Source organism: Pezoporus wallicus, unplaced genomic scaffold, assembly GCF_028554395.1.
Source record: "Pezoporus wallicus isolate ANWC-B61680 ecotype Strahan unplaced genomic scaffold, APGP_CSIRO_Pwel_v1 contig_5785, whole genome shotgun sequence".
NCBI classification, from domain to species: Eukaryota; Metazoa; Chordata; class Aves; order Psittaciformes; family Psittacidae; genus Pezoporus; species Pezoporus wallicus.
In genome coordinates, this window is record NW_026641150.1 from 1,948,987 (window position 1) to 1,974,657 (window position 25,671).

General features: G+C 39.2%; 1 protein-coding gene across 5 annotated transcripts; it reads left to right on the forward strand.

Annotated features, from left to right (window-relative positions):
• On the forward strand, positions 1–22,289 carry UPF3A (UPF3A regulator of nonsense mediated mRNA decay). Of its 5 annotated transcripts, none has more exons than XM_057422260.1 (10): positions 1–274; positions 2,227–2,333; positions 9,223–9,329; positions 11,114–11,212; positions 11,295–11,405; positions 14,694–14,749; positions 14,841–14,999; positions 16,776–16,936; positions 19,352–19,426; positions 21,737–22,289. In XM_057422260.1, the coding sequence occupies exons 1-10, from the start codon at positions 74–76 to the stop codon at positions 22,080–22,082; spliced, it is 1,422 nt and encodes a 473-aa protein (XP_057278243.1). In that variant the 5' UTR covers positions 1–73; the 3' UTR covers positions 22,083–22,289. The 5 variants fall into 5 exon arrangements, 4 of the variants coding, with proteins under 4 accessions (XP_057278243.1, XP_057278244.1, XP_057278245.1 ...); XM_057422261.1 differs by having other exon boundaries at positions 19,352–19,590; positions 21,737–21,937; XM_057422262.1 differs by lacking the exon at positions 9,223–9,329 and having other exon boundaries at positions 188–274; positions 19,352–19,646; positions 21,737–22,052.
• Positions 22,290–25,671: the final 3,382 nt, after the last annotated feature.

The following is a 25,671-nucleotide window of genomic DNA, read 5'->3' on the forward strand; positions in this document are numbered from 1 at the left end:
GCGAGGTTTCCGCTCGGCTGCGGGCGGTAGTGGGGTCTCCGTGCGGTCGGAGCGGGAGCCCGGGCCGGGGTTCATGAGGGGTGGCGGCCGCGAGAAGTGGTCCATGGACATCCCGCTGCGGCGGGAGTCTCCGCGTCGCGACACAGAGGCTCCGCCAAACCAGCTACCGCCGCCAGCACCACCTTCCCCGCCCTCCCCGCTGCTGCCGCCGCCGCCGCCGCTTCACCCGGCGCCGGGTAGACAGCGAGATGAGAAAAAAACGGCTCTGAGCAAAGTGAGGGGGCGCGGGCGCAGCTCCGGGCGGGCGGAGGGACCGGGGCGGGGCGGGGCGGGGCGGGGGGGCGGTGCCGGGGCTCGCCCCTGGTGGGGAGGGAGGCGGGAGCGGAGCGTCTGCGGTGGGAGATCCCGCAGGACCAGAGGAAGTTTGCAGCGGGGAGCACGTCGCAGGTAGGCCTGATTCGACAGAGCGAGGCTTAATTTCAGGCGATTCAGATGTTTAAACGGATGTTGGCTCGTCTGAAGAATGAGGGTGCCTGTTAATTCAGGTGTTCGAGATCCCCGGCAGCGTTCCTCGTCGCCTTTAGCGCTTCAGAAATCGAGATTGGCACTTGCTGTAGCAAAGCAGCGTCTGCATGGACCAGGGCGCTTCTCTCGCCTTTGCTTTATTCTAGCACTTTTCAAAGAATGCGTTGCGTAGAGTAGTACGAGATTAGATTTATTCTCGTTTTCTAAATTGAAAAACTGAAAATCACCATAGCTTAAAAGTTGAGTTAAACCCAGGTATTGCTGGGAAATGGAAATAGATTGCCTGAAGTTTGATGGCCATTTTACTGATGTCTGTGCTGCCATCATTGTGTCCCAAAGGTTTTCATTTAGTTTGCTGGCCTTTATTACTGGCCATTTTACCTGAATGTGGTGGGTTGACTTAATGCCTGTCAGATCCCTAGCCAGCCGCTCCTTCATGCCTTCCTCAGCAGGTCAGGGGAAGAAAATAAGTTTAGAAAAACACATGGGTTAAGGTAGAAGCAGAGAGATGATTTACAAAGTGTTGTCACGGGCATAACAGATGTAACTTGAAGAAAATTTATTTTATTGCTAAGTAAAAGAGAAGAAATCAAAGATTAAAACACCTTCTGGCCTCTTCCTTCCTAGGCTCTCCCTCCCCTGCCCCCAGGCAGTGCAGGAGGGTGGGAAATGAGGGTTGTAGATAGAACATAACAGCTCCTTTCTGCTGCCCCTTCCTTCTCACACCCATTCCCAGCTCCACCTTGAGGCCCGTGCCATGGGATACAGTCCTTCATGAACTGCTCCAGCGGGGGTCCCTGCCACCCGCTGCAGTTGTTCATGAGCTACTGCAGCATGTGTCTTCTCCATGGGCTGCAGTCTTTCAGGATAAGCCTTCTTCAGCTTGGGTTCCTTCTCTGTGGGCCACAGGTCCTGCCAGAAAACATGCTCTTGCACGGGTTCTCACAGGCTGAAACTCCCTTCAGGGCATGTCCAGCTGCTGTGGCATGGGGCTCTCCACAGGCTGCAAGTGGCTATCTGCTCTACTGTGGACCTCCGTGGGCGGCAGGGGGTCCTCACCATGGTAATCTCAGGGCACCTGGAGCACCTCCTCCCCTCCCTCGTTTAGTTTGATGTCTGCAAAGCCATTTCTTGTGCTTTTTCCCCTTACTCCTCTGCTGCTGTGCAGCCTTTTCTGTCCCATCTAAAATACTTTTCCAGAGATGCCACTGTCTTGGCAGAGGCTGAGCTGTGCCCTGTGGTGGGTCCATTGGAACCTTCTGTGTCCAGCACAGGCTAGCCCCAGTTTCTCCTCACAATGACCACCCTGGAGCCCCTGCTGCCAGAACCTGGACACATAAACCTAATACACAAAGCTAGTGTTGTAATAAAGGACTTAAAAGTTAGTTTAAGAGATACTATAAGTGGTATACTGATGCTGTGTTGTCAGTATGTATTTCTTTTTTTTGGTCATCCGTTAAATATTTTGTTACTGGTTAAATTACAGTGGTTCTCAAGCTCTTCATCAGAATAGTTCAGTTACCCTACAGTTTTACAGCCTTAGCAGAAACTGAGATAGGGAAATTGTTCCACCTGTCAGCAAGTCCAAGGTAAATTACTATTCAGGGAACAGTTTTTAAGGAGGAGTCACATGATTTGTTTAGTCTCTTTCTACAGTATTTAGATCAAAGATAAATCTCCTTTTTTCTTTTATATGTGCAGGTAGTTATTCGACGCCTTCCTCCTTGTCTAACTAAGGAGCAGCTGGAGGAACAGCTACATCCTCTCCCTGCCCATGATTATTTTGAGTTTTGCACTGCTGATCCCAGGTGAGGATGAGCTGTTTATGTAGGTTTTCAGGTGCTTAAAGCCAAATTAAGGTATTTTGGACATACCGAATCACCTGGTTTTCCCTTTCTGTTAGTTCTGTTAGGTTACTTAAAATATTTCTGAAAAGCTGGCTACATATGCAGAGGCAGTGCTTCCTGCCTTTTTCTTTTACACTGGTGATTTTTAAACCAGAATATTTCTGTATATGAATAGGGCATAATTTGGTTTGAAACCCTGACGTCTCTTTTAACCTTCATTGGTAAAATGCAACAGGCTGTTTTATTGGCTGTGAGAAAGATTCAACCTAGGGCAGACATCACGGAATTCTTTTCATGAGTGCCATTTCAGCTTAATTTCTTTGTTTGCTTACTTGTTTGTGTATTTATTTTATGTGGTTTTCAAATAATTCAGTTTTATTCATTTTTGTCTCAAGCAAAACTAAAATAAAATTGCTGCTATATTTATGTATTCAGTATCACCATAGTAAAATATAATTCCCTTTCAAACAACACAATTTCAGAAGAGAAGGAACTTAACCACTGAAATGAACAAAATACCCTGTGTGCTACATCTACATGTGTTCGGGAAAACTGATCCTCCTTGCCCTTCTTAGCCTTAGCGTGCACTGAATCACCCTCCACTGGCACAAGATTCTTTCGATTGATGAGAGGGATCTTGGGTGTTTATTGCTAACCAACTTTTAAAGGTAGGGGTGACCCCACCCAGAGCAGATAGCCTTTCCTGTGTAGGAATTTGCTTGTGACCAATTTTGCTTAGAACAGTCTGGTTCCTGGGTTGATTTTGTTTGAAAAGGTGCTGCCACTTCTTGCCACCGCTATGTTATTAGGTGGTTAAGTCTGACTAGATAATCTGTCAAAGTCAGTTCCACAGTCAGAAAGAAACATGTCTTACTTAGCGAATCTTTATGGCAGTTGTGTGACTTACAAAGTTACACCAGTGCACAAAAACAAAATGGTGCTTCAGATTTCCTGGTAGAACCACTGTTAGGAAAGAGAAGCATTTAGTATGATTGAAAGTCTTCGTAGTTACATTTTTCTTCTGAAGTTTGTCGTCTGTACTTCCAAATGAGTCTCTTTAATGCTTCTGTCCCAGCTGTTCATTTCATATGGGGAAAATATCAAAGGCAAAGCAAAATTTCTCTGAAGAAGAGCATCTCTCTGTCCTGAGTGTGTTTGGCTACCCAAATGCCAGAAAACAGTTTAAAAGATTACAGTTTTCGAGAACAGTTGTTGGCATAGGAATTTAGGGAGTCAGCCATTGTAGAAAAGAGAAGGCACTGACAACAGCTGTCTGTATGAAGTTTCCTTTTCTCTCTGCTTTTATGTCACAAGATTTTTTTGAGTATCAAAAATCTTACTGCCTACTTACTTAATTGCACCCGTGTCAGGTTACTGATGAAACTGTTTTTTTCTCTCATGCTGTGTTGTCATGTGCTTTCATATAGCTAGGGGCAGAATGTATGTATGCATAAAAAAGCTTGTTAGATTGCTTGTATTACACAGTAGTTTATTCTGGTAGAGGGATGAGGACATGCTTAAAACAGTAGAAAAATTCATTTGCCTTGAAAAGCAGATCTTGGTGATTCAAAGTATAGAGTCTGGAGAAAATAAAGCTGTATTTCTTATATGGTTTTACTACCTGACTTCAAGCAAACAAAGAATATACATGTTTAATTTTTTTTAACAGTGGAATCTTATATATGTGTTACTTGGATTTTCAGTTTCCTTTAGTCTTGTGTATGAGCCCTATGATAAAAGAATGATCTGGGAGAAGAATGTTCTCTCTCTCCTGAGTTTTGGATTCATGTTCTCTTCTGCCTTCAAAACTTTAAACTTTCTACAAAAAAAGTGTTTTCATATACGTTTGAACTTTTCAGCATGAACTGCTTCATATTTTTTCATCTTGCTTCTTAAAAATTATACTTTCATACAAAAGGTGTGGTTTTTCAGAATGGGTTAATCTGTCAAGGTTTGTGTGGCTGCAACTTCTTTCATCAAACGACACAGTTTCAATAGGCATTTAGTTGTGGTTCTGCAGAGTATTGGCTTGAGTGGTTACTTGTTCTTTGACTGGCCCAGGATCACTTTGCCCCATTTGTTTGAATGCTGACGCACAGCCTTGTGCATGTGTTTATGATTTAACTCTTTACATGTTCATACACTCAAGAATATAAAGTCAACTTTTACAAATTGTAATTTAGAGACAAGATTATTCCACTGAGTCTTAGTCTTCTCTTATCCATTGGAGAACTCTGTTCTGAGTATAAAGCATTGTGTTGCAGTAAGCTGTTCACAGAATTTCAGAAGACTCTCTAGATGTGTTTTCACACCATTTCAGCTGACAGGAAGAGCTACAGCACAAGGTGGACATGTTCTCTCTATAGTGTCCTCTGGTTTTCACTGATGAGCTTTTTTCTAGATTGTGTACCATGTGCATAGTGGCAACCAATCCAGGGAATGCAGTGATAATGAAAAAAAGAGACGATTAAAAGCAAATTTCATGTTATCAAGTAAGAGAATGATTTGGAGAAGCTACTTAGTGAAGAGGATCTATTTGTTGGAAAGAGAAGAGGGCCTGCAAATGTTTTGATGTGGGAGCAGACAGATTTGCTGTATTGTCTCAGTGTAACCCTGTCATGTGAAACTCTGGATAACAGAATTTTCTAATAGCTCCTTCAGATTTCTGAGGAATACAGACTTGGTTTTTGTTTTGATGTTCGGTTGCGTTTTGTTTTTTGTGTTGATTTTGTTTGCTTGTTGGTTTGGGTTTTTTCTCAGAACACCTTGTTAAACCACGCAGCCCCTTGCCAGAAGTTGATGCCAGAAATTGTGGAGGTTGAAAATGGTTGAGGAGCAGTTAGGCACTTACTTATGAAAACCGATTGAACACAAGGAAAAAGTTCTGTATTACAAAGTCCACAGACTGCAAGTAACTGAAATGATATACTAGGTGAAGTGTCAGTGTACAGTTTCTCCTTTTTAACAAGCTACTTGTAAGCATCATCCACTAGTTGCTGCTGGAAAGAGAACTAGAGAGGTCTTGAGTATAATTGTTCCTACATTCTTATTTCCAAGGTCATTTCACCTAGAGAACAAACCAAAAAAGACATGTATATCAACTCCAGTTTATCTGTTTTTGCACTTTAAAGGTTATCTTTAAGTTTACAATGTCTTATTAGAGGCAAGCTGTAAATTTTTTTAAGGTTTCATTTGATAAAGCAATGTCATTAATGTATCACACTTTCTCAGTTATATCTATTTCAGTAAAATCAATTCAGAAAGCAACTTGCATTGTGTTTTGTTCATTCTTTTAGATCCATCTGATTCACTGCATTACATTTACTCTCTCTTGTATATTGACATCAAAGTGCAAATAAAACACTGATTCTATGACCTTTAGGGGTGATTGTTGAATAAGCACACTATCCATAGCTGATAATAAAGGTTCTGCCTTCCTGACAGTCTATCTTGTTCTCAGACTCCAAATGTTAACTTTTTTTTTTGTTTTCCAGATACTCTTTCTTTTTTTTGTCTGCATGTAAATATTTCTGAGTCTTTTAAAACTTGAGTCAAGCGATTGAGTTCTGGCCCTGCAGGATTTGGGTCATCCCTTGGTACTGGTGCTGATGCTGAGTGCTAGGACTCATTAATAGTGTTGCGAGGTAAAAGTAATGGGATCTGAACAGGAGCTTTGTTTACATGAAGGCTAGTCAAATAGTCAGTGCCATGCCACGCATCACAGACAGTGATAAAGCTTCTTGCAGACAGCACAACTTTTCCTTCCATAACTTCTTCCCAAAGTTTTGCTCAGGGTTATTGTAGGCAAATAGCACTAACACTGTAGGATGGCACCGGGAACCTGCAGCTCTGAAGGGGCAGCATTTTTAGATCTTCAAGGGAACTACCACTACTAAGTTCTGGATGGAATGAGTGACAGTCTGTCATCACAACTGATGCTGCTTTGCTGGGCAAATTGTGCTCACTTTTAAAAAGGAAAGACTAATTTAAAATTGTTCCAGTTCCATCAGCTGTGTGAGTGACCACAGAAGGTGAGAGACAAGCATGAAGGCCAGTGGATTTTAGCTTGGTATGACAATGTAGATGATAAATCACTCATTTGATCAGAACTTACTATGTAATATAAAAATGGATGAAGGAGTTTATTTAACACTCCAAATTTACACATGGAGATCTATACATGTATATGTCTATATACACCATGATTGATAAATAGATAAGTGTTTTTACTAAGATGTGATGGCTGGTTTTATAGTTTGCGTGTTGCTATTTATATTATAAATACCTATTTAAAATGGCTTTTGTGTATACCAAGCTTTTTACACAGTTGTGTTAAAACTTATTTTGTAGAAGCAAACTATTAGAATGTGTTTGTTACTAAAATTGTCATAAAAATAAGGGCTTAAAGAGATAATAGTGTTATGGAAACCCATGTAACCTAAAAGATTGAATACCCTTTAATGTACAGCAAAACCCAAATAAACTGTGTTGTACTGGAGAAGTGTATACAGTCAGACCCATCTGTGTTATTGCCATCAGATTGCTCTAAGTGATATCCCAGAGTACCAACATCACATGCAGTGCATCTATCCAAACCATGATACGAATGGAAAGCAGCATTATAAACAGCAAACATGGCAAAATAAAACCAGCTGCCTGATTATAACTGCGCAACCTCAAACCACATTCAAATCCTGAATGAAATTCGTGCTCCTTGAAAAAAGGAGGAGGCACACACAGCCCAGCAGCCCTTTTGTGGGACTTGGCTGGAAGGAAAACTGAAGAGCAAAAGCTGTGTTTTATCCAGAAACTGCTGAACACAAAGTACATGAGTAGAGCAGGAGTATTTCTTTGTAGGAGAGGGTATTAGCCACAGAGTGCCTGTGGCCCTGTGAAGCCCCATTCATCCTTTGCTGTGAGCCACACTGGTGAGTCCTTCATGGATAGACGGTAAAATCCAGAGAGGGGAGCAGCACTTGGAAGTCAGATGTCCGAAACATGGAATAAGAGACAGTATTTAATATGCAAGCCAGTGCCAAGCATTCAGTCTGCTAGATTTAGTAGTTTCCCATTTCAAGAGTGGCTTTTATGCATTTTTTTTTTGGCACACTGCACATTGCTGGGTCAGAAGTCTAAGACAGGGGTCTGAAACACTCAGTGATCAGGCTTTAATACACTAAGGACCCTGACAGCTAACTTGGACTCATATGAGAACCAACTTTTTTTTGCTTTGCATCTTGGTGGTAACTGCAGCCACTCTTGAGATACCTTGTGTTGCATATGCAGACTGGAGATTTGCACATCTGATCCCAGAGAATTCTGAACAGTTTACAGAACCCCATGACAAAGCACAGCCACGTGCATCTATGCTCACTTAGTGAAGCTGTCAAAGGATGCTTTCAAGTGGCCCATAGCTGCATGGCACTAGTGTAGACTGGGTGGATAAGGGAGCATGCCATGCCTGCAGTGTCTGATTTGTGTCAGGAGCATAGACCCAGCCATGCCCTAGCAGGCATTTTTGTGGGTACCTGCTTGCACTATTATGCTATTCCCATCCTAGAATATAAAAATATGAAGAGTATATATAGATGAAATAGCTCTTCCTTAGAAGACATCCTCTGCATGCTGTACAAACACTCCATAGCTGGTATTTGCAGCTAAATGAAAATTACGTCTAAATGAAAAAAAAAGCACCTAGGTGTTTTTAACACATTCCTCCTGGCTACAATATCAAACATAAAATTGGAAATCTCCTCTGAAATAGCAATGGGATTGAAATGAAGTTGCAACTATGTGTGTTTATTGTCTCCTGCTGCTGGTCTTCAGTTTGTCTGAAGACTGGCCATGTTCATATGAGCATAGGGTGTTAAAGTTAGAGGCTTGTGTTGAGGTGTGTTCAAAAACCTGGCTTAATACAAAGCCATCACAGAATTCACTGAACGTAGTTCAAGCCAGACTTCGTTGTATCACAGTTGCTGGGGTTTAAAACATATACATGCCATGATTCACAATAACTTAGCTGATGTGTGATAATTCGTTAAATTACATGAACTCAGTTTCACTGATGGTGTGCCAACCCTGAGGTTTTTATTAGGCACATTAAATGTTTACCCTTAGAGTGAGGTCTCTGCCAATAAATTCTGGAAGAATCAGAATTAGTTTAGGTAAGTACCTGTTGTTTTGCTAGAAATGCTTTGGATTTTCACAGTAATTGTTCTTCACATCTAGACTTTTCATATCTATTGATATAGGTGTATGTCAGATTGAGTTTATTTATTTGTATGTAATTCAGTGGATTATTTTGCCAATTACTGGGTTATTTAATCTTTCTTAAAGGTGGAAATCTCTTTAAATACAGTGACAGCATGGCAACTGCCCTTTCACTAGGAGCTTTTACTTGCTTTCTCCTGTTTCAGTGACAAAACACTTCCTTAGCATGATCAAGAAGTTCCCCAAAAGGACTGCTGTTATTCCTGTTTCTTAAATCATTAAATATGAGATTTAAAATGAAATTAAATATGATTAATTTTATAATCATATATTAAATGTGATCCTGCACAATGGAAGCATATGCTCCGCAATTCAGGGAGACAAAGTAAACTAGAAGTATTAGTTTCAGTTCGGAATAAATTTCACAGTTGCATCTGGGAACCCAGTTGTTCAGTTGCTTTTTGTTTTATATACATACATATATATATAAAATTAGATTTGTATATGTAAAGGCTTCAGTATGCATGTTTAAGGTAGCTGTTTCTCAAAGAAGATGAAAATTGCAGTGTGATCTTCTACTTTCTTAGTAGTTCTGAACAGAATAGTAAATAACAGAAAATAAAATTTTTTCTTGTTGCAGCCTTTATCCTCATCTCTACTCAAGAGCATACATTAACTTTAGAAATCCTGAGGACATCCTTCTTTTTAGAGATCGCTTTGATGGCTATGTCTTCATTGATAATAAAGGTTGGACTATTTGTGAGACGTTAAGTGCGTATATACATACACTATTATAGAACTTTCATTTGCTTCCTTTTTGCTAGTTATGGCTTTTTTCCTCGATACACAGCTAATTACCTAAACATATATTAAAATCTAGCACTTGAGCAATGGTGAAGTGCAAAATATATTTGACATGCAATCTTGCTTGTCTGTGTGATGTGCATGCTTTATGTGCATTCTTATACCTTAAACAATATGCTGTCAGCATCTTACTAAGATCCTTATGTGAACTTCACAATGCATTACAACAGTAACTGAACACATTGCAAGCATGAATCATTACATCTGCAGTGTACTTCTGTGGGATAAATTTGTGCCACTTATTCCCATTTTGAAAAAGCAAGATGAAGACTTCATAATTTTGGTTGCCCACTTTGAGGTATGTACAGCCTGATGATTTAGCACATTTGCAGGGATCTAGATTGGAGTTCCAAGAACAAGATCGACAAAATTGGTTGCCATTTTTAGAACATTCAGTCTGCAAAAGTTTACTCAATAGTAAGGAAAAACTGTAATGTAGGTATGGATAAATCCAGGTCTCTTAACAGTACCATGAATGAAACTGCCATAGCCAAGAAATGGCATTTTCCCTTTAGCAGTTCCTTGCCTCCTTCATGCATACCTTCTGTAAAAAAAAAGCATGGATTGTATGAAACAGAAGTAAGCACGTGGGTTTCTTTTGTAGGCATTGTCTACTCTGTACACACAGTGTGTGATTCCCAGATTTCAAATTCTGTGTGTTTTAGATAAACAAATTAGAAAGAAACTATGATTCTGCCAAGGCTTCACTTTTCCCAGATTGAGCACATTCTTCAGTGTTATGCTTTACTGAATCCAGGATATTCTGTATATTACAAAACTGAGCATGGACACAGCCGGCCAATTCGGCATGATTGATTGTGCAAATAAAGAGCACAGGTTTTGATTAAATATGCCCTCTGGTGAGGCTTCTGTCAGCATTGCATTAATGAGGCTAAAATTAAAGCAAGGATTACCAGCTTCAATAAGGTTAACAAATGTTCTAACAGATTTAAGCCTGGTTTTCAGTGGACTTCAGCAAAGTATAATCTTGGACCTGCTGCAAGTGGAAACCAGTCAAAATTCGGAAGTTACACACAGTTCTGACTCCAGTCTAAAGAAGAATCCAGTGTTTTAAGGCAGAATTAAAAACAGAATCCATGCCAGTAAACACAGTCAAGAAGTTGTGTAGTCCATCATAAACAGAAAGAAATGAAGTTTCACACAATTTTACATGTTGAGTTTTACAGTTATGGTTCTGAAAGAAGGTGGTATGTTTTATTATTGCATATCACCCAGCATTTATTTACTTTTTTAGCTTTTTGGCAACAAAACTTTACAGAAGCAACTCAATTCTTTCAGATTCATATCCCAGCAGTATTTACCACTTGTCAGGCTGAGATTTTATGTAAGTTTTTCTAATCAATGAAGAATTAAAAATGAATTATAAATGGTAATGCAAGAAATGTATTGTGCAGCAGTAGACATCATTTTGAAAGTTTTTGTTAGCATGTCCAAAATTATTCAATGTTGCTATATATAATTAAAATACAAATGTATTTTGGTTTGAATATAAAATAATTTTATTAGAAGTTTGGATGGGATTGTAGAAGCCTTCACCTTTGATTTCAAGTTAGACTGCCCAACACAAGTTTCAAGACTTGAAAATCTTACTTGAATATGGGGAAAGTGTTTACCTCTCACAAAATTAAGCACTGATCTCCTTTAAGGTTTGGAGTATCCTGCAGTGGTTGAATTTGCTCCATTCCAGAAGATTTCAAAAAAGAAGCTGAAGAAGAAAGATGCTAAAGCCGGGAGCATCGAAGACGGTAAACATATTTTCTAGGTGTTCAGTGGATTCCATTTCTGTGATGCCCTGCAAAGTATTAATCAAAAAATTTTTCTTCACAGATCCAGAATATAGGAAATTTTTAGAGAGTTATTGTGCTGATGAAGAGAAAATCTGTGCCAATCCTGAGATTCTTTTGGGAGAGATTGAGGCCAAAACAAGGGAACTCATTGGTCTGTTTTCTTGATTTTTCTTACTATTGAGAATTTCAAGTATCTTATTTTTATATCTTTATTATATTACCTGCAAGAGCTGACCTGCTCAGTCTAACAGACTGGGACTATCGCAGTTAAATTTTTGTTATCCAGCCAAGTTGTGGCAGGAAACACCCTACCTATTAAGTCTCTATGCATGGAATCAGTTGACTTTACTGGAAGTTTTGCATGCACAGTAGCTTGAGAAATAGGTCCTTAATAATTCTGAATGTTCTCAGATGTATTAAAAGGTAGAAGATTTATTTTTAAAAGCTAAAATAGCTGATTATTTAACAATTGATCATTGGTACTAGCTGCTTTTATTGAGAAACATGGAAAGATCCCTGTTCTCATGTTCAAGATTCTGCAAAAGCTTTGAAAGTAAGGCAACACCTTGTTTTATGTATGCATGCAGCATGAGTTTCACAGTGTTGGGGGGAATCTTTAGTACGAGCAACATTGAAATCTTCAGTGCTATTATGCAGCTTTCAGGATGACATGGAATAGTGATGTGCTGTATCTGTGACAATGTGCAGTACACTTAGTCTTTCCCTAGGTATGACAATTGAATAGGAAGAAAAAACAACCTTCAATATTATTTTTTTACAGTGTAAAAGTAGCCACCTCTTTTGATTAGAATCATAAGAACAGAATCATAGAATCACTTAGGTTGGAAAAGACCCTTAAGATCATTGAGTGCAACCATTAACCTAGCACTGTAAGTCAACCACTGAAACATGACCCTAAGTGCCACATAAAACATCTTTTAACTGCCTCCAGAGATGGTGACTCCACCTTCCCTGGGCAGCAAGTTTCAGTGCTCAACAGCCCTTTTGGTGAAGAAATTTTTCCCAGTATCCAGTCTAAACCTCCTGTACCATAACTTGAAGCTGTTTCACCACTTGTTGCTGTTGTTTGAGTGTTGCCTGGAGAGTTTTGGAACTAAATTTAGAGGAAATTTAAAAGTAAGACGTGTGGACATTTAAATAATCCTGTTATCAGTAGAACTTGTTTGTTACAGTTCTAGATAGGGAAGTTCCACAACAATTTTTATTTGCTCCAAATCTTCCCTAGTATTTGACAGCAGAGTAAAAGCAGTCAAAATTTTCCAAGAAGTTTACAATTCACAGAAAGTTTGCAGTTAATTACAAGAAAGATTTATAAACTTAAAAATATCAGCAAAAATGATTGGTCATGAGAGTTGCAGATTTCTGAATAAGAATGTTGGGTGAAGGCAGCTTTACATTAGGAGTATTCGGTTTTTGTTTCTGTTAAATCATGGGATATCAAATTAGTTATTTTTTCTGCTCTTCAAAACTATGGCTTTTGCTAGCAGTATAAAACTTCAGTGGATAGCAAATTTATAGCAGAATTATGGGAAGGGTTAGTTGTATGTCCAGTTGTAAAGGTGTTAACTCCTACTGAAGTCAATGAAAGATATGCCCAGGACTTTGTTGGCAGAATTGGGCCTCACATTTTCAAGATTTTTCCAGGTAGTGTTCCTGCAAACCAGCATGTTTCATGCATCATGTTAGATACATTAGCTCATCAGTTTTTGCATGACAGAGAGAGATACAGCAGATTTTCTCTGTAACAAGATGAAAATAAGCTCATTCTTCTGGCTTGTTTGTAGAGAGCAGGATTAAGTATAAAAGTCGCTGCTGACAGAGGTCCTCATTTTGTAATTTATTTTATTTTAAAATTTTTTAAATATTTTAAGAAAGACCTGTTAAACCTGTTAGAGTTTTATTTGGAATAAGGCTCATAAATGGGTAAAAATCAGGTTTGAGAAACATTCTTTTTTGCCCTCCTCTTCTGACAGTACTTATCACACCGCCTCTCTCCCTTGAATTTACAGTTGTAATTTCTGAGTAAACCTTTTGCACCACAGCCTTAGTCATGGCTAGGGTTGTTCAGGACTCCCAGTGCAGCTTACCTTTTCCCCAGGCCCTCCAATTACAAATGGTGATCACTCTCATCATGTAAAAGTGCCCAGAAGCAGACACTGCTCAAACAGGAGAACTTAATGGAGCTGGAGAGAGAGAAGCAGAGATGCAGGTCTTGAGGGCCTGGTAGGGAAGGTTTTTGTTGTTGCTTTTGACCATTGATATTTTCTAAAAATAAATACTGAGTCCTTTCAAACCTTCTCGTTCATAAATGCGTAACAAGGTTTTATCATTAATGAATGGGTTGCTCTCAGAATATTCACACATTCAAGAGAAAAACACTTAGGTGTTTTGGAATGAATTGTGTCTACATTTTAGCTATGCCATTTCAAATCTATTGAAACTTTTTTTTATTATTATTATTTCTTCCTTTTTTATTTTTATTTTTTCCCAAATCCTGCCATGCATTTCAGTTGTGAAATTTTCTTCAGGTTTGAGGAAGAATCCTATGCATAACTGTAGAGCAACTTCTAGTAGTAAGCATTTTTTGTAACTCTATCCTGGGACATCTTAAGACTGACAAAATTTGTTGTGACTAACAACAGCTGTAAATCATGAATGCTATACATGACACAGAATTTGTTGATGTTCTCTGAGTATTTGTAGCATTTGGGGATGGTTCAGGCAGGTGACCTAGGCTGGATTTCAGAGTGCGGAGGCAGCTCTGCAACATAAGACTAGCTGTGTGATCCAGCAGATGAGGCATTTGATTTGCTATTTGGGAAGCCAGAGTTTTACTGAATCTGCTGATACTTTGCTGTGTTACTGGAACAAACCATTTCTCTCTTATTCATCCTGTTTTCCCACGGAGAGGTGAAGGCTAAATGGTAGTTCAGTGGAAATGTTGTATGAGAACGAAAATGCTTCCTTCATGATGTACTTTGAAACCTGGGATTGAAAAGTGCTGTGTGAGATTACATGGGCTACATATGAACAGCAATATAGCTGGGTTTTGATGTACAAAATTAAATGGTAGGAACAGATTCTGAATACATTTATTTCCTTTTTGGTGGAATAACTGTTTGATGAGCAAGAGAAAAAAAAAAAGCCCATTATCTTGAACTGAAAAGATATGAGTTTTACTTAAACATTAACTAATGATGCAACTTATCTCTGTTGCTTCTAACCCTAAGAGCAAAAAGGCAACAGCGTGTTTCTAAAGCAGAATGATAGGAATGCCTTCAAAAATACTTAAAACAAATAGGTTTATTAATTATTTAGCTCCCTTGCAGGTCAAGCTAATAAAAAAGGGGTTAGTACTAAAGTAATGAGTACATTTTTTAGGAGTTGAACACTACATCACAAATTTTTTGTGTTTTAGCTAGAAGAACAACACCCCTTTTGGAATATATTAAAAATAGAAAATTAGAAAAGCAGGTACGTTCAGACTTTTGCCTGAAGTTCAACATTTATGTTTCACATGGTTTTCTGTTGGACAATTCAAAGTTAATCATTTTGAACTCTTCAGAGAATACGAGAAGAGAAAAGAGAAGAACGAAGGCGGAGAGAACTGGAGAAGAAACGTCTGCGGGAGGAAGAGAAAAGGAAGCGCAGAGAAGAAGAAAGACGTAAAAGAAAGGAAGTGGAGAAGCAGAAGAAAATCTCTGAAAAAGAAATAAGGATCAAGGTACCTTTATGAAAACATAATGTTCTTCTGTTGAAATTATCCAGAACTTCCTTTGCTATGTCACTGTTTAATTCAGTGTGCTACAGTATAGTGTGGAGATACCAGGCCAGTTCTGACTGGAAGGGAAAGTAACATAGGACTTTGACTAAGTAACATTGTTTGAAAGTGGAGCTGATTGCCTTAGGTATTAGTTACTAGTACTATCAGTTACTTAGATACCAGCCTATAAAGTGCTGATGCAGTCATGGCAGGTAACTCAGATATCTTTATACAGCGCTGCTGCTTTCTATGCTGACATAACCTGACATAACCAGATTGTTCTGTGCCAGCATGTAGGAAGATTATTGCAAATATGGCTTTAATACTTCATGTCATGTAAATCTTCCTCTAGCCATATCTGCAGAGAGTTTTTAGTGTTTATGCTCTGAACTTATGTATTTTAATAGCATGCTTTAACCAAGTTTTAACAAAGTCTTTCTAATTTCAGGCTGCGCTGCCTTAATAACAGTCTAAATGGACATGGTTTTAATGGTTTCACTTAGGCAGGTGTATTTTGTGCTGTTAACTCTGGACATTTAAAACCTTGTTTGTATAAGATGATATAGATACAGCCTATTCATCTGAACTAAATTTTGTGGTATTAGAAAAGCTTTATAGGCTGTTTTGAAGAGGAAAATTGGTGTTAGAGGCTGTAGCTTAATGCAAGGACACACAGACTCACTCCAGATCTCGTGTTGAGAAGCCACAGACCTATTTCTTTTTTCTTCTGGATAACAGTTTCCTTCACCTAAATGTATAAAAATAGTTCTGAAGCCAAATTAGAGCTTTTTCATATCTGGGCATAAGAAACCACTCTAGAAGTTCAGAAGAAAGAGACTTACTCCTTCAAATATATTCCTCAAAGTGACTGTCCAAAACCCCCCAGTATTTATGATGTATCTGTGGTAACCTTGAAAGCTAGCTCTATCTCTGACAGAAGAGGAAAATGTTACCAGAGGGAAATATTAGAGAACTTCTAAATATCAGAGAAGAATAACCTGTGCTCATTTCAGAAAAACTGGTGAAATGAAAAGGCTCATGAGAAGCTCTGCTTATTCCTGCTATGTTAAGAGATATGGTCCTTCTGTAAAGATTATTCCTATAATGCTAGATATGCTCAAGCCCTGTGTGGGTTATTTGTCAGGAAATGAAGAGGCTTCTTGAAAATCTTTCTCTCCAAGGTGAAAATACAATGCAGTCTTTTCTTCTAATGTGATATTTTCCTCAGTCTGTATTGCTGTCAAGGTGTATTTATACTAAGGACATACTTCTGTATGCCAGTCTATCCAAAGTAGTTCACATGACACATATTTTATATACAGTATTTCAAGAAGTGAAGTATTAATACTGATCTCTTTGTAGTATGGTAGAAGTTCTACTTCTTATTTAATTAACAGTAACATTGAGCTCTATTATCCGATTTCTAAGAAATCAAAGACCATATTAATGTCTTTAAAAGTCAGGAGAGACTAGATAAGTGCTTTCTGCAGTATTCTCAGCATATTTAAAAGTGTGCAGTTGAATGCCTGGTAATGACTTTCATTCCTCAGCAAAAGTAAACTGCCATTTTTAAATAACTTTAAATTTCATAAATAAATAAAACTTTGTAAAATACATTCCTATCATTTAAATATTTTCAAACTTAATATGCCACCAGTATATTTAATACATTCTTAAAATGTCTGCTACAACAGAGGAGAGTAATTTTACCTCATAATGTAAATTAACATCTCTTAGCTTCTCAAGAAGCCTGAAAAAGGAGATGAACTGGCCAGTGAAAAGCACAAAGAAAAAGGTGAAGAAGCTGACATTGAGGAAAACAAATGGGAAAAATCACCTGGATCTGGGAGTATAAGATCCAAGTCTTTGGAGGGTTCACTAAAAGACCTTAAAGAAAAGTAAGTAATATTTCTCTTTTAGGCTTCACTTTACATCCTAAATGCTTTCATCTCAAGGCTTCAAGAGGATATAACTGATGCACTGACTGGTGTTTTGTCAGCAAAGAACTGGTTTCATTCTGTGTGTGATCAAATCTCTCACTGTCCTTTTTGTAAAAGGTTTTTAGTAACAGCTTGCTGACCTGATGGCAGTATTAGTGGATGCAATTTGTTACTTGTGAAATGTTTTGAAATCCCAGATTGGAAGGATTTCTGCATGAAATGCACTCAGAGTTTCATTGTTATTTCACCTGTTCCCCATCAGGTAAGGCCTTCCTTCCATTACTGATGTCAGACTAAATTAGCTAAGATGCCTTACTTTCCCAGGTGCAAACCAGTATCCTTTTGACTGTGCAGGTACAGTAAGTACTACCTTGTCTCTCCAAGGCCTCATTTCATCATGATTATTAGTGGATGTGATTAGGTTGCAAACTGTGAGCTATTTCACCTGGCTCAAGAATTAAAATTGAAACTATTTTGTCACTAACTCAGAAATCACTTAATAAACTAACTTCCAGCTCTGTGTTCAGAAGACTGAATTACCTGTTTGAAACCGTATCTTAAAGCTCAGTAACAATATTTTTCTACCACAGATTAAAACCTCAGTAGGTATGTGAATGTACATGGACACAGAGGGATTTGAAACTCTACGAAGCAGAAGTATGCTTCTATTCCCTTCCATTAATTTCTGCTTTCTCTTTCTCTGGCTGTGTAACTTTCTCCTGTGTCTCTACTTTGTAGCTGCTTTTCCTCACTGTTTCCTCTCTTGCCTGCCTGTTTGGTATGACTCAATTTTAGAAATGTACTTTAACCACTGTTGAACTGGAGTTTGTATCCCTGTCACCTGCCCATCTCCAGGTGCATCCATTCCTTCCTCACCCACAGTAACAGGCAGAGGAAGAGAGAGGTACCAGCCAATGCTACAGCAACACATTGAGATGTGTCATCCTGGCTTTTTGGAAAGTTATGCTCTGAGCCTTGCTAGGACTTGGAGTTAGTGTCTAGAATAACCTTTTAAACCTGAAACAAAATAACTTACAGCCACATATCCCTTGAAAGCTAACATAGTATTTTTTATATATGTATATATATATGCTACAGGTACAGTATCTCTCTAACTGTGGTTGATTCACATGTCTGTGACAGCTGGGATGTTGCTTCCACTTGGTGAATGTGTTAATACTGACACACGCACAGACTTCTGAGATGCTGAATAATTTACCTGTCATTCAGATTTTGTTGCTGACCTCCAGATTTTTCTGAGATGGGGCCCCTGTCTTGGTGGCCCCAATAATGCCCAAGTTCATGGCAGAGGCTGACAATTTTCACAATTTTTTTTTTTTTAAAGTGATGATACAAAAAGATACAATTTTATTGATATGAAACCATTCTAAATGGGAAGCATATCACTATTTGATCACTGCACCCTTAGAAAATCACCACTCTCCCTGATTCTGTTGGCTGATTCCCAAAACATGAGCACACTGTCAAAAGCAACTTTCCGGTTTCAATTTTAAGTATTTATCCATATGTAATGTATAAAAAGAAACTGCCTGTGTCTATGCTCCTTTTAAAGTTCAATCTATTCTGTAATCTTTCTTCATTATTTGCAGTTTGGCTGTATGAAAGAAGCACCTGCTTGCTGAACAGGAACAAAGAAGTGAATGAGAGAGCTGAGAATTGTATCAGACAGGCAGCAGAATGTTGCAGACTAATAATCTTGATAATATAAATCCATTGCAGCATAGCAGAGATTAAGTATTATGTTGTGGTAAGGTAATGGTCTTTTGCCTAAATGAAATATGCAAAGGTAGGCTAAATTACTTGGAGCCGTAATAAACAAAGTCCTGGAACATAACTATTAATTTCACAAATGCCTTCTGCAGGTTGTAGTGTTGGCGAATAAAAATTCTGTTAAATAGAGACATGAAACTTTAAAAATTGATATATGTTCCTTCAGGCCCTGAATGTTCCCATTCAAGGGTTTACTCATACATGAGTCACCTCAAGAACAGGCCACGAGAGCTAATCATAAAGCATGTGTTTATGTGCAGAGCATTGGGGAACTATTTATGGGATTGCTAGAAAGAATAAAAGTTGAAGAACAGGCCTTCCACAACAGTTGCACCATCATCTAATTTTGCTTGTAAAGCTTTGTCTGCTATTTTGAACTGAATGCATCATCTAGGGCTGGACATACATGAATGCAGGAAAATTGCACCTAACCCCTTTCTAATGAGAAGAAAACAGCCTTTCCATGCAATTGATCTAAACATTGTTGAAGTCAAACGAAGGCTTTGTATTATAATCTTCCAAAGGTTTGGTTTTTGTTCTGTTAATTGCTTGGATTTTCTCTCTTTTTATGCATACTCATAGGTCACAAAATGACAGTGACAAAGAGCAAAGAGATTTGGAGAGAAGATTTCGAGAAAAAGAACCTGAGAGACAAAGGTATCGATTGGATGATGGCAGAAAGCATAGAGCTCACTATGAGTTTGACAAGTTTGTGAGAAGGAATGAAGAAGAGCTGAAATGGGGGAAAGGATACAATCAAGACAGAGGAAAGAAAGGGAACTACAGCTACAGCTTCACTGTGGAGGCAGTAGACAAACTGGGTAAAGAGGACAAGTGTGATGACATGGCATCCACAAAGGAGCGCATAAGAAATAAGGTTCTTTTATTCATTTAGGATAATCTTTCATTAGTTAAATATGCTTCAAGATCACAGGTTTTACTTTTCAAATTCAGCATGAAGATACTTTTTCAAAAAAAGTAATTCTTTCATTTTCACTCAAACACAGACTTCTTTCTGTTGTTATCAGAAGACAACAGCAGCTAAAATAAAGTTACAGGTTGCTCATTCATACTTACAATATATAGGGAAGACTGTCTATCTTCCTTTCAACCCTAGCACTTTTAGAATGCTATTCTTGGAAGCCTTGTATTTTACAAGCATATTGAAAAGAGTCATACTCCTGATCTGTAATGAAATTTTAAAAAAGTGGCATGCTAGTCTTAAAAATTTACTTGGATTACCCAGCTCGTAAGGGAATTATGGATTGGCTAGGCCTTGCTTGGTAAAGGAACTCTAAGGACTTAAGTAAATAGCTAATTCAGAGACCATTGTGTAGAGAGGGTGAGAATGCACAAATTCTTGAGTTGTGCTAGCTTTCATGCAAACTACAAGGTACTGTGATATGAAAAATCATTTGGACGCTTTACCATAAACTTTCAGTGGGCACTACTTGTCAAGAGGATCCAGCTTTATGCAGCTGTTTGTGATGCAGAAAGATGGATGTCAGACATTTCATACCATACTACAGAGTACTACCTAGAATAATCTGGTTGTATGGCCCAATAGTGAACCTCGTTATCTGCTCTAAAGAGATGGAGAAACAAAGTGGAGGAAAAAAGACAAAGGTGAAGGAAAAGGAAAGAAAAAGGGAAAATGCATACTGGGAATAAGAAAATGAAAGAACAACAGACTAGAATGACTTCAAATTACGAAGGCAATTGAAAATTAGTATGGTTTGATTTAGAACAGTTTCAGTGCTCTGCCACTGTCTTAAAATACGCTGTTTGAAAGCTCAGGTTTTGGTGAATGGGTTACTTAATAACATTAAAAAACTGGTGAGAGTAAACATTCTTATTTAGGAAAAGACTCCTTTAGCAGAGTTTCTAAACAGTGTGTTTTCATATTGAAATTTCAAGAATAAAACAAACTCTGGTGAAGTTTAGTATAGGATAATTTTCCAGTTGTTACCTGCTAAACTGTTCTGGTTTGTCTTTTTTTTTTTTTTATGCTTGTATTTTTCATTCATTTGCAGAGTTGCAAGTGTACAGGCTGTTGTTCTTGATGTTAGTGAAAGTAGCAATATTTTTCAGAGTTTCACCCATAATACTGTGTTTGATAATTGTCAGCACTATTTCTCCTTGTTTATGTCCAATCATAGAATCATAGAATGGTTTGGGTTGGAAAGGACCTTAAAATCATCAAGTTCCAACCCCCTGCCATTGGCACGGACGCCTCACCCTAGACCATGTTGCCCAAGGTTCTGTCCAACCTGGCTTTGAACACTGCCAGAGATGGAGCGTTCACCACTACCCTGGGCAACCCATTCCAGTGCCTCAGCACCCTCACAGTAAGGAACTTCTTCCTTATATTTAACCTGAACTTCCCCTGTTTAAGTTTTAACCCGTTACTCCTTGTCCTGTCGCTACAGCCCCTGATGAAGAGTTGCTCCCCAGCATCCTTGTAGGTCCCCTTCAGATACTGGAAGGCTGCTATGAGGTCTCCACGCAGCCTTCTCTTCTCCAGGCTGAACAGCCCCAACTTGCTCAGCCTGTCTTCATACGGGAGGTGCTCCAGTCCCCTGATCATCTTTATAGCCTCCTCTGGACTTGCTCCAACAGTTCCATGTCCTGTTTATGTTGAGGACACCAGAACTGCACACAATAATCCAAGTGAGGTCTTACGAGAGCAGAGTAGAGGGGCAGGATCATGTATCATAGGATCTTTTAAATTTTACAGCTTTCTTAACTTACTCAAAATGCCTGGCTCCCAAGAATAGCGTTACAAACAAGACAGATATTAAAGACTCAGTCAATTTTCATTACACTCCATTTTTTTTCCTGGGTTTAGGATATGTAAAATGATTTAACACAACATCTGCTTTCTTCACAAACATTCATCACTTAAAATCCCACATATGTATCCTTCAGAGGTTTCTCAGAGTGTTAATCATGCCTCCTTTCTTCCAGGATCGCCCAGCCATGCAGTTATACCAGCCAGGAGCTCGCATTCGAACACATACGGGATGTACAAGTAAAACCTATGACTGCAGTGGGAGACCTTTTGAAGATGCTCTTGATAAAAGGTATGAGGCAGATAATTCAGCTGGAGGGGGTTCTGAGAAGAGTGAAGAACCAGAATAAAACAAACTGGAGGAAAGACTTGTGGAAAGGGATGAACTTAAGATTCAGTGTCACTACACAAAAACCCATGGGGCAGTTCCAGAACTCCACAGGTGATTGCATCAACAAAATCAGCATAGTTCTGCCTCTTACTTTCTGTAAAGTAAATGGAAGAGTGACTGGAAATGTTTAACTCACTGCAAAGGAATATTGTTACTTTTTTACAAAAAGCAGCGCAAACACTATTTGCCTAATTTAAAAGCAGTTCAATATTTTATTAGATTTAATTTGAAAACCTCTAATACTTTTAGAGAAGTATTTATACAAGATTTTTCAGAAGCTATTCCACCTTTTCAAGCCTAAAGAGATGAAGGGTTGATTTTCATCCATTTGAAATCTGAGGCACCTGTCCTACAAATGCTGGCAGAAGTCGGGGCTGCTGCTGGGTGCTGCAGTAGGACAGAGTGGGACCAGCCTTGAGAGGAAGCTCTGGAACCAGGGGTGTTTGCAGGATGGGGCCCACTGCTTGCACAGCTGTGAGAGGTGTCCGTTGGTACCTGTACCTTGGTGTGTTTACATTGGTGTTCAGTTAACTGTAGTGTCAGGTACAGTATTAGTAAAGCTTCAAGTACCTTATTAGAGAGTTTCTCATTTTCTGAGCCACTTTCACCTTCTGTGTGTTAATAGATTCTTTTGCTTACAACAGCAGAAAGCTAATGCCCACCTCAGCACTTAAACAGTGTATCTGGTTTTAATAAATCAACTGGGTTTTATGTTTTTGACACTGACTTTTCAAAAAAAAAGGTGGTTATACAGTGATGACTTTTTATATGCTGATGTTTCATACATGCTGCAGTTGCAAGATTTGAACATGTATGACACATGAATGTTCTGTAGTTCTATTTGTTAAAGACATAAACACACATGAAAGTCAACTGCAAACTACCATTTTGTAAGATCTAGGCCAAATCCTGCCCTCTGATGCAGGCATATATGTGTCTGTGTATATATATATATATATATATGTATATATATATATAATGTCTCTGTGTGTATCTCCCTATTGGTTTCAATGATAGCATCGTGTTTAATGGAAGGGCAGAAAATGTTCATTTATCTTTCATGGCTGAAAATGACTCAGTTGTCTTAAACTGAGACCTGCTTTGTTTGTTGAAGTTAAATAGTAAGATATTAATTTATTTTTACATCCTCTTTGAACATTATATTATTTGTCACAACATCCAATTGTTCCAGACTGAAAAATTATTGGTTGAATTTTCCCAAATGTTAAGCATTAAATAGAATAAAAAGCAAAAAGATTTTAACTATGATTTGGAGGCGTAATCATCTGCAATGTTTCCATCTATTACTCTAGAACAATTATGATCCTATGCTACTCTGTATTCTTCAGAAGCATATAAAAATAAGTTGAGAACTTGAATATCAAGCTAGTGAGCTGCCAGCTCAAATGACTTCAAGCTTAAGTAGAGCTGCTGCTAGAGAATCATTTGGGCTGAGCTCCATCTAAAGCCAAGTTCATCCTTACTGCAGAGAAAGGGTGTTTTCTTGGTGGCCTGGCTGAGGAGGGTGGCGTTAGCATGGATCAGGCTTTCCCCTCACTCAGTGGCAGAACCTTAACTGGGTGAGAGTCTGTTCACAAGCAGGTATTTCGCACCCATTGGCATGCCCAGGGGAGGCTGCAGGAGGGCTTTCACCTGTGAGAGGGACCCAGTGGACACACAGAAGCAGTGATTTTTGCACCAGCTTGGTACTTTTTGGCTTTCAGGCTGCTCCCCCACCTTCCCCTGAGTGCAAGGTGATGGGTACCTCTTGGTGGCATCACAGGTAATTAACAAATGCAGCTTGTTTAGCAATAATTTCATATTTGGGGCTTCTTAGTTTCCATCCCTTCTGGTTACCAGAAGGTGGGTGTCAGACCCCAGCTCAGTAAAAACTGTCAGGGTTTAAACACTCATGTCCAGCCCGTCAAGCTGCCATGACCTCACTGACTAGGATTTCTGCAGCCCATTCACTTGTTCTTGCTTTCCCATGAAGCCATCCTCCTGCACCAGGGCCAGAGAGCTTGGCCTTTGCCTTCTGCATCCACATGGAAGGAATATTCAGGCCTTTGGGATGTAGCTGCAGAGAGTGCACTAGTGAGCGTCTGTCCCACGGCTGCATCCTGAGCTGCCTCCAAGGAGACCCTGCTGCCTGATGGCTTGGCTATGCCAACAAAGGAATTCCTTGAACAACCTCTTTTACTCTGCAGGCACCAGCATCCATTCTCCCACATCTGAGAGGTAACATCCCAACTTTCCACAGCAGAGACATTTTTCCATCCATAGGTTGGTTGTTTTTTAAAAAAATATTCTTTAAAGGCATGACATACTTTGCATGTGTTCGTGCACAGGGTTCCTGCTCTCACTGCCCAGCTCCAGGCTTACGGAGGTAGGCTCACGGCAGCTTGTTCTTGCAGACCTCCACTGCGTTACACACTTACCTGTGTGCATGCATGCTCACACGCACACAGAGGTATACACACATTTGAATGGAAAATACCACAGGCTTTCTTTGCAGAGTCCTACCAGCTGAAAAACACTGATGTCTCCACCATATGGAGTATATGAAGATACATTCCTTGTCCCATTCAGAAAAAGAAAATGGGATACACAAGTAGCTAATGCTGGAAGTGAGCACATCCCGTTAGTTCAGCTGTGGGGATGTTCTCTGAAATCTCTGGATCCCAACACCATTAAGAAGTGCTGCCAGATTATCAAGGTGAGATACCACAAGCGGACGGGTAATGGGGTGGCCTCTGGGCTGCAAGTGAAAAAAAGAGGAAAAAAGTAGAAAGAAGTGGAAGAAAGTGGAGAAACTGGAAAAAGAGGAAACAGTGGAAAAAGTGGAAAGTGGAAAAGAGGAAGAAAGTGGGAAAAAATGGAGAAAGTGAAAAAAGTGGAAAAAATGAGAAAGTGAAAGAAGTGGAAGAAGTGAGAATGCATAAAATGTGGAAAAGTGGAAAGAAGTGGAAAAAGTGAAAAAGGCGGAAAATGGAAAAAATTGGAAAAGTGGGAAAAAGTTGAAAAAGTTGAAAAAGTGAGAAAGTGGTAAAAGCGGAAAAAAGTGAAAAATGTGGGAAAAGTGGAAAAAGTGAGGAAATAGAAAAAGTGAGAAAGTGGGAAAAGGTGGAAAAAGTGAAAATGGTCTAAAAAGTGAGAAAGTAGGAAAAAAGTGGGATAAAAGTAGCAGAAAAGGGAAGAGAAGGGCAGGAAAGGTAAGAAGGAGATGAGAGGAAAGGAGACCGGAGAAGGAAGAAAGAGAAAAGAAGAAAGAAAGAAAAATGAAAGGAAAAACGAAAAAGAAAGAAATCAAGAAGAAGAAAAAAAAAAAAAGAACTAAGAAACAGGGAAGAGGAAAGGAGAAAAGAGAAAGGGGAAGAAAAATAAAAGTGTCTCACCACCCTCACAGTAAATATTTTTTTCCTAATGTCTAACCTGAACTAACGTCTAACTCTTTCAGCTAAAGCCATTCCCCCTTGTCCACAACAAGCCCTTGGTGAAAAGCCCCTCCGCAGATTTCTTGTAGCCCCTTTAGGTACTGGAAGCTGCTCTAAGGTCTCCTCAGAGCCTTCTCCAGCCTGAACGAGCTCAGCTCTCAGCCTCTCTCCTCAGAGAGGTGCTTCAGCCCTCGGAGCATCTTTGCGGCCCCTGGACTCACTCCAACAGGCCCACGTCCCTCTTGTACTGAGCCGCAGCGCTGCAGGTGGAGTCTCACCGAAGCCG

Bases quoted from the DNA above. Each gene is read 5' to 3' on its own strand.
- UPF3A (XM_057422260.1), top strand. From the start codon at position 74: ATGAGGGGTGGCGGCCGCGAGAAGTGGTCCATGGACATCCCGCTGCGG. The intron at 11,406-14,693 runs GTCTGTTTTCTT...TTTGTGTTTTAG, and splicing joins CAAAACAAGGGAACTCATTG to CTAGAAGAACAACACCCCTT. The intron at 14,750-14,840 runs GTACGTTCAGAC...TGAACTCTTCAG, and splicing joins ATAGAAAATTAGAAAAGCAG to AGAATACGAGAAGAGAAAAG.